The following is an 8,838-nucleotide window of genomic DNA, read 5'->3' on the forward strand; positions in this document are numbered from 1 at the left end:
TTCAACACCTTTTTGACTATCCAAGATGCTTGTTTCCCCTCTATCCCAAACTTGCTTCCCTTTGAAAGTACATGAGGGGGTGAATTGTTGACTAATTAAGGTCGACTAATATAAGTATTAGTTGACTAACCATAAGACAGAAAGAGTGAAAGCAGTAAAGAGAAATAGTAAGGCATACATGATTTATACTGGTTTGGTACTGTTGTAGTACTTACATCTAGTTTCCCTTGGATCACAAGGGTTCCCTTAAGATCTTTGAACAAAGTTACAATATTGATGTTTTTTTTGCGTTTACCATCAACATACAGAATCAACATTTGAGTTCTAATCAATTGACATAACTTTATTTTGTACTCTAGATCTCTCTATCTTTTGAGACACTGATAACTCATAATTACAGTGTTTGAACTAAGAAGTAGACAGATTTGGAATACAGTTTTTGTAGTTGCGTAGTCTTTTTCTTGAGAGAGCATCCTTCTTATAGAAGAGAAAAGAGTCGTTGAGTCCTTTTTGAAATTGGAGGCACATGATCTTTAATTAAGGGATTTGACCCAAGAGGTGCATCTTCGAATCTTGCTCTTTGACTGGCCCAGATTCGAATGTGACCTTCCTTGTCACAGCTGAATTCAATGAGAGATTAATTCGCAAGCGCGATCTTCAAAATTGGAGTGACCATGATTGGCAATCTGAGTTCCCTTGATTGAGGACGAGTCAATCTGCTTCTTGATTTACATTAATACAGTAACTGAATCTTCATTCTTTCCTTATTTTGAATCCAGTAAATCTGCTTCTTCATTGATCATTAATGCAGTAACTGAATATTCATTCTTTCCTTATTTTGAATCCAATAGCAATCTTGCTAAGCATATTCATTCTTTCTTTTTTGTTTGTCCTGAAAATATAACACAAGATAATATTGTCATCATTGAAACTTAAACGTAAACCTATCAATCTCTCCCTTTTTGATGATGACAATCAAGAAGGAGTAAACAAATTTAATTTTTTTTAAGGTACTTCCCCTTTAAGGAGTTGCTCCCCCTGAGCTAGTGCTTCCCTTGAATTGTTCCTATGTTGTGAATGTTGTGCTCATGTCTCCCCCTGAGTGTTTACTCACATTTTTTCTCCCCCTTTGACATCAATCAAAAATGAAAAGTAATATAAAATACAGAAACACAGAGCAATATAATGTACATAGCAAAATGGGTTAGAGTAGTAGAGCCTTCAACAGAGGCTTAAGTTAGTACATACCAAAAAATAATTGTCTAAAGGCCACCATATAAAACAGCAAAAAAGCTTAAGTTGTTTGTCGCAAAAACAACTAGAGATAATTAATGACATCCCAGAAAGTATTTGAGGGTGTTGATCACTTTGGTGCAGAAGGAGCCATAGGAGTTTTCAACATCTTTGACGAGCTTGTCTATCCTTTCAGTCATGGAATTGAAGGCCCTGGTTCTATGTCTTCTTGTAGCTCCTATGTCTATCCGTAGCTTTGCTACGTTTGAACCTGTCTCTTTAGTGACATCTCTGATCTTATCCACTTGTTCTTTAATTCCCACAAGCAGCAGCTTGACTTCATCAAGGTATTGTTGAATGTGTGGAAGGTTCTGGGAGGTAGTCAACTGAGGAACTGGTTGATCAACTTGAACATCAACCGGAGCTGGAGCACTTTCAACCTTGGCCCGCTTAACCCATCCACTTTCACCTAATGAGTATCCCATCATAGAAAATGCAGTTTTGTCATAAGTATTGGAGATGTGCTTGGGTGTGAAGGGTGTAAAGTCAACCTTTATAACTTCCAGGATATGAGAGATAAGAATACCATAGGGCAGACAAGCATCAGAAGAGGAAATATCCCCGATACTCTCAAGCATATATTGACGAATCCATACAAACCAATCATGTACTTAGTTTTTAAATCCATACAAGCCTTAGCATTTTCCATTCCAAACTTTTTGATAAGTTCCTTGGTGTACTTAGTTTGGCTGATGAAAATTCTTTTAGGAGACTGTTTGATTTGAAGTCCAAGGAAGAAGGTTAGTTCTCCCATCATGCTCATTTCAAATTCACCTTTCATGGAAAGATAATGCCATCAACGTAATTTTGAGTAATGAGATTACCAGAATTTGATTGCTTAATAAAAAGACTTGTATCTATGTTACCTCATTTGAAACCTTGATTTAGAAGAAAAGAACTTAACCTTTCATACTATGCTCGCGGAGCTAGTTTGAGACCGTACAGGGCTTTAGTCAGCTTGTATACATGATTGGGAAAAGTGTATTCGCAAACCCAGGAGGTTGCTTCACATATACTTCTTCAGATATATAACCATTTAGGAATACACTTTTGACATCCATCTGATACAGTTTTGAATCATTTTTGAGCGGCAAAAGCAAGTAAGATTCGAATGGATTCAAGTCTTGCCACAGGTGCAAAGGTCTCATCATAGTCGATTCTTTCTTGTTGAGAGTAACCTTGTGCCACCACTCTTGCTTTATTTCGAACGACGCTTGGCCTGATTCATCCAATTTATTTTTGAAAACCCATTTAGTCCCAACAACAGAGGAGTTTTGAGGTTTTGAAACTAATTCCCATACTTTATTTTTCTCAAACTGATCTAATTCTTCTTTCATAGCGTTGATCCAATAAGAATCCTTTAGAGTTTGATTAACCTTCTTGGGCTCAATTTGAGAAATGAGAGCTGCATGAGACTTGTTTTTTTGTGATCTCCTTGTAGTTATCCCTTCCTGTGGATCTCCTATAATGAATTTTTGAGGGTATCCTGGTTCGTTCTTCCATTCATTTGGAGTATTTGCAGTAGAGATCTTTTCTGTGTTAATCGACTGATCTTGTTTAGATAAGTCAAGATCTTCTGGAGGAGCTTCAGCTGGTTGAGTCTGTTGATTAGCTGACTTACTTTGATGATCTTTACCTAGAATAACAAATTTTATAGCACAAGAAATTTCCTCATCTTTAGGAACATGTTCATTCCTTGGGCGAGGGTTAGTATCAATAAGAACAACATGAATAGATTCTTCAATATATAAGGTTATCTTATTATAAACTCTGTAAGCTCTACTTGAGGGAGAATTACCAAGAAATATACCTTCATCACTTTTTGGATCAAACTACCCAAATTATCTTTACCATTATTATGAACAAAGCATTTGCATCCAAAAGGGTGGAAGCAGCTGATGTTTGGTTTCTTACCATTCCACAGTTCATAGGGAGTCTTTTTTAGAATAAGACGAATGAGATACCTTTTAATAATATGACATGTTGTACTTACAGCTTCTGCCCAGAAATGATGAGGTAAAGAGTTTTTCACTATCATGGTTCTTGCTATATCCTGCAAGGTTCTATTTTTCCGCTCTACTACACTATTCTGCTGAGGAGATCTTGGTGAAGAGAAATTATGGGAGATTCCTTGATCATTGCAGAAATTTTCAAACGCTATGCTTTCAAACTCTCCTCCATGATCACTCCTGGTGGTAGAGATGTAGTAACCCTTCTCATGTTGAACCTTCTTATAAAAAACTTCAAAATTCTTTAAGGCATCATCTTTATGACTAAGAAATATAACCCATGTAAATCTAGAGAAATCATCTACAATAACAAAAGCATATTTCTTACCTCCAATACTAATCGTTCTAGTGGTGCCAAATATATATGCAGCAGTTGAAGAGGTTTAGAGGTTGAAACAATGCCTTTGACTTTGAAAGAGGATCGAGTTTGCTTGCCTAATTGACATGTATCACATATATGATCTTTTGAAAAATTCAGTTTTGGAAGACCAACAACAAGGTCATATTTTGAAAGTTTTTAAATTGTGTGCATGCTTGTATGCCCAAGTTTTCTATGCCAAATCCAGGGATCTTCAATTATAAAAGACAGACGAATTTGATCCCCAAAGTTTTCTAAGTTTCTAATAGTATAGACATTTCTGCCCCTATTACAAGAGAGAATGATGTTACCTGATTCGTCTTCTGTGAACCAACCATATTTCTTAAAACGAACCTCATAATCATTGTCACATAGTTGACTGATGCTGAGAAGATTGTACTCGAGTTCATCTACTAAGTAAACTCCATCCACATCATATGTAGAGCTTAAAGGAACTTTTCCAACACTAATAACATTTCCTTTGGATTTGTCACCAAAAGTAACTGTTCCTCCATCTAGCTTGGTGACTGATTTGAACAATTGTTTGTCACCCGTCATATGTCTGGAACACGCGCTGTCGAGATACCATTTTCCTTTTCGATTCTTCTTGTGATGTTCCTGCAAAACAAGATTACTTATTTTTAGGTACTCAAGCCTGCTTGGGTCCTGAATGGTTAGATTTGAGAGTTAGTTTGGTTTGAAGATTTTAGTCTCCAAATCCATCTCCTGTTGTTTTTGAACCTGTAATGATTTGAGGTGTGACCTCTTTTACCACAGTAGGTGCAAGATGAGCTATTGAAGTTGCCAGGATTATTTTCAGCTCTAATTTTGTTCCTGCAATTGTTAGTGCTATGACCATTTTACCATAAAAGGAACACGTTATTTTCTTTCTAACAGGGACGTTCTGATCAGTTTTGACTGAACTAGAACTTGAGGTTCTTTGTAGACCATTCGATTGAAGCCTGAGTTCGTTTACTTCTTTTTGAAGTATATCACGTTCAATTTCGACTTCTAGTTTCAGGGCCCAATCATTCTTCTCTCTTTCTATTTCTCTCTTGACTTTTCTAAGTTCATTTACTACTCTTTCTATGTCAGCAAGAGCAATATCAATAAATTCTTGAAGTTCATAACAATTTGGACATAAATGAGTACGTACCTCATTAGTTCCTTCATCCAATAGTGAACGAGGTCTTCTTGAATCATCTTCTTCATCGTTGATGTCTGCCATTAGTCCAAGTTCCTCTGATTCTTCATCTTCGCTAAGCGCCATAAAGCACATGTTGGCAATTTCCTCATGATCAGATTCTTCCTCATCACTCCATGCTCCAAAAGCTTTCTTCATTTGCACGTTTCTGCTAAACTTCCTTTTTAATTCAGGACAGTCAGCTTGAACGTGTCCGAACTTTCCACATTCGTAACATCTTCTATCATTTTTATCTGTTTCATTGCTCTCCCTTCCTTTTCTGAAATTAGACTTATCTCTTTTGTAGTTTTTGTTTCTTCTCATCATGTTAGTCACAACTTGCGAGAGCATTGCAATGTTTTCATCTTGTTCTCCTCCTTCTACTTCATCTTCATTTTCAGGTTCAGCCATAGTTTCCTTGAAAGCAACAATTTCCTTTTTCTCTTGAATTTGTCTGCAAGATGAGTTTTCTCGAAAGCAATCAAGTCACCTCTGAGTTCATCATAGGAGATTTTGTCCAGATCTTGACATTCTAAAGCGATGACTTTTGGTTGCTAGATTGTGCGTAGACTTCTAAGGATCTTCCTAACATGTTCGCCACTTTTAATAGGTCTTCCAAATGATTTGATGTCTCCAAGGATTTTGCTGAACCTGAAAAATATTTCTTCAACAGATTCTCCATCCTTCATTTGGAATAATTCATATTCCCTAACCAGGAGATTTATTCTAGTCTCTTTCACCTTGTTGGTTCCTTCATAAGTGACTTCCAGTTTGTCCCACATTTCTTTTGTAGTCTCACAACAAGATATTTTTTCATATTTTTCTCTACTGATAGCATTGTACAGTAGATTTTTTGCTTTTGCATTGACAGTGATAACATCAACTTGTTCATCAGTGTAATCGTTCAATTCAGTTGGAAGGAATTGGAAGATTTTCCTTTTTTATTACATGCCATACTTTGATGTCATATGATATGGTATATGTTTTTATGCGAACTTTCCAATGAGAAAAATGCTGACCATTGAAGTAAGGGGGTCGAACCTAATATGTTCCTTCTTGAAAGAGACCACCGGCAACAGTGTTGGATCCCATTAATTTTTTTCTCACTAGCGGTAAAGCAAAGATTGTGAGCCTTTCTCTAATACCAATTGAAAGTATAAGAGGGGGGAGGGAGGGGTGAATTGTTGACTAATTAAAATTTGGTCGACTAATATAAGTATTAGTTGACAAACCACAAGACAAAAAGAGTGAAAGCAGTAAAGAGAAATAGTAAGACACACACAATGTATACTGGTTCGGTACCGTTGTGGTACTTACATCCAGTTTTTCTTGGGTCACAAGGGTTCCCTTAAGATCTTTGAACAAAGTTACAATATTGATGGGGTTTTTTTGCGTTTACCATCAACATAGAGAATCAACACTTGAGTTCTAATCTATTGACACAACTTTCTTTTGTACTCTAGATCTCTCTATCTGTTGAGACACTGATAACTCACAATTACAGTGTTTGAACTAAGAAGTAGACAGATTTGGAATACATTTTTTGTAGTTGCGCAGTCTTCTTCTTGAGAGAGCAACCTTCTTATAGAAGAGAAAAGAGTCGTTGAGTCCTTTTCGAAATTGGAGGCTCATGATCTTTAATTAAGGGATTTGACCCAAGGGGTGCCTCTTCGAATCTTGATCTTTGACTGGCCCAGATTCGAATGTGACCTTCCTTATCCCAACCGAATTCAAGGAGAGATTAATTCGCAAGTGCGATCTTCAAAACTGGAGTGACCATGATTGGCAATCTGAGTTCCCTTGATTGAGGATGAGTCAATCTGCTTCTTGATTTATCATTAATGTAGTAACTGACTCTTCATTCTTTCCTTATTTTGAATCCAGTAGCAATCAATCTGCTTCTTGATTGATCATTAATGTAGTAACTGAATCTTCACTTCTTTCCTTATTTTGAATCCAGTAGCAATCTTGCTAAGCATCTTCATTCTTTCCTTTTTGTTTGTCCTGAAAATATAATATAAGATAATATTGTCATCATTGAAACTTAAACGTAAACCTATCACCTTTACCGTAATATGTATGCGCCCAAACTACCCGTAATTGGTCTTTTTTATGGCATAGGTTCCGTAGAAGCTTACACATTGTTGCCTTATTCCATATTGATATATCCATAATATCAAGACCCCCTGCAACCTAGGGACAACATAGTTTTTCCCATGCCAATAGTGCTCTTTTGGTTATCTCTCCTCTACCCGTCCAGAGAAAATTCTGGCATATAGTTTCTACCATCTTGATCACTTCCTTTGAAAAAATAAAGATTTGGGATCAATAGGATTGGACTGCAAACAAAGTATTTTTAATTAATTGTACCCTTCATGAATAAGATAAGTGCTTAGAAGTTCATGATGTAATTCTTCCCATCATCCTTTTCCGAGAGAGGTTGATATTGAATAATGGACATCCTTTTGGAACTCAAAGGAACTCCTAGGTATTTGAAAAACTAATTAAAGTATATATATATATATATATATATATATATATATATATATATATATATATATATATATATATAACTATGCCTAATGTTCAAAAGTGTATATGTAAGACAAGTAACTTACATGCATTGGCTTAATGTAAATCAATACTTGTTGCGTAAAATACCTCTAATTATCTTTTTATTGACCTAATTAAACTAAAAAATTCTTAGGTAATTGGTGTATAGAACTTAAATTTGACCCCCTTTGGAAACTTATTTTATTGCGCCATGGATAAATTTTAAAAGTGCACGCACGTGTTGTTTCCTTTTTGCTTTAAGATACTCCTTGTTTCGATTAGCTTCACCAAACGCAATTGAAACTTTTATTGACAACATTAAAGCCATGCTCAATTTTATCAAGACTAATTTTTACCCAAAAAGGGGAAGAAAGAAAAAAGAGAGATTATTTTATCCATGGTCATTGAACGTTTGTGTTTGTTACCCAAAAATCACTTTTCTTTTTTTGTTTACGTAAAAATCATTCAACTTTGTGTTCATTACACAAAAATTACTTTTCTTTCTTTTGTTACACAAAAATTATTTTACTTTACTCTAGTTATCACAAAAGTCACATTTTTACTTAAAAGTCTATTATGCCCTTGATATTATATAAACATTAATATTTATGCATTACCTTCTATATTATATACTATATAATATATTTTTAACTATATATTTTATTTATAGATAAAATAATTTAATATTATTTTATTTATTATTTTTATAATATATTCGTATATTTAATTTTTTCTTGACGTTAATTTTCAAGATATATTAGTAGCGTTATAAAACAACTTTTTTTCAGCAATTATTTTTTGAATTTAATTGACCGATCAAAGTTGGCCTGTAATTACCGACCAACTTTGGTCGATATTCCTTTCCAACTTTCAAAATACCCACCACATGTTAATGGTCGTGTTTTGAACGGTTATTAGCCATTACCGACCAACTTTGATCAGTTTTTTTTGGACGATTTTTTCCGAATTTCTAGTAATATTATTTCCTAAATAACCAATTGCCCTGGTAAATACCCAAGAAAATATCCCCAACTAAATTTGCATGTAGTACCTAGGGATTTTCCTTCAGAGTAACATATGATTTTTTCTCATTTTCTTGTTTGTTTACCTGCAAATTTTTTCACAAAAATGTACTTGCCGATTTATTTCTCTACTAATATATATAAAAGTTACTGATAAATTTAATAACGCTACTAATATATTTTGAAAATTAACGTTAAGAAAAAATTAAATATACGAATATATTTTAAAAATAATAAACAAAATAATATTAAGTTATTTTATTTATAAATAAAATACATAGTTAAAAATATATTATATAGTATATAATATAGAAGGTATCACATAAATATGAAGGTTTATATAATATCAAGGGCACAATAGACTTTTTAAGTAAAAATGTGACTTTTGTGATAACTAACAAAGTAAAATAATTTTTGTGT

The 8,838-nt window shown here is 34.3% G+C and overlaps 1 protein-coding gene across 1 annotated transcript; it reads right to left on the bottom strand.

Moving 5' to 3' along the window:
* Positions 1-2,246: 2,246 nt before the first annotated feature.
* On the bottom strand, positions 2,247-5,625 carry LOC142165378 (uncharacterized). Its single transcript, XM_075223944.1, has 5 exons — positions 5,495-5,625; positions 4,433-5,297; positions 3,972-4,278; positions 3,287-3,603; positions 2,247-3,125 (listed from the first exon to the last, which is right to left on the bottom strand). Exons 1-5 carry the CDS (start codon positions 5,623-5,625, stop codon positions 2,247-2,249), a joined length of 2,499 nt encoding a protein of 832 aa, XP_075080045.1.
* Between the last annotated feature and the right edge of the window lie 3,213 nt (positions 5,626-8,838).

Source organism: Nicotiana tabacum, chromosome 10 (assembly GCF_000715075.1).
Source record: "Nicotiana tabacum cultivar K326 chromosome 10, ASM71507v2, whole genome shotgun sequence".
Classification (NCBI taxonomy): Eukaryota; Viridiplantae; Streptophyta; class Magnoliopsida; order Solanales; family Solanaceae; genus Nicotiana; species Nicotiana tabacum.

Excerpts from the sequence above, each read along its gene's own strand:
- LOC142165378 (XM_075223944.1), bottom strand. The coding sequence starts at position 5,625 with ATGTGGGACAAACTGGAAGTCACTTATGAAGGAACCAACAAGGTGAAA. Across the intron at positions 5,298-5,494 it reads GTTGAAGAAATATTTTTCAG|ACAAATTCAAGAGAAAAAGG; the intron begins GTTCAGCAAAAT and ends CTCATCTTGCAG. Across the intron at positions 4,279-4,432 it reads CTCATCTTGCACCTACTGTG|GAACATCACAAGAAGAATCG; the intron begins GTAAAAGAGGTC and ends CTTGTTTTGCAG.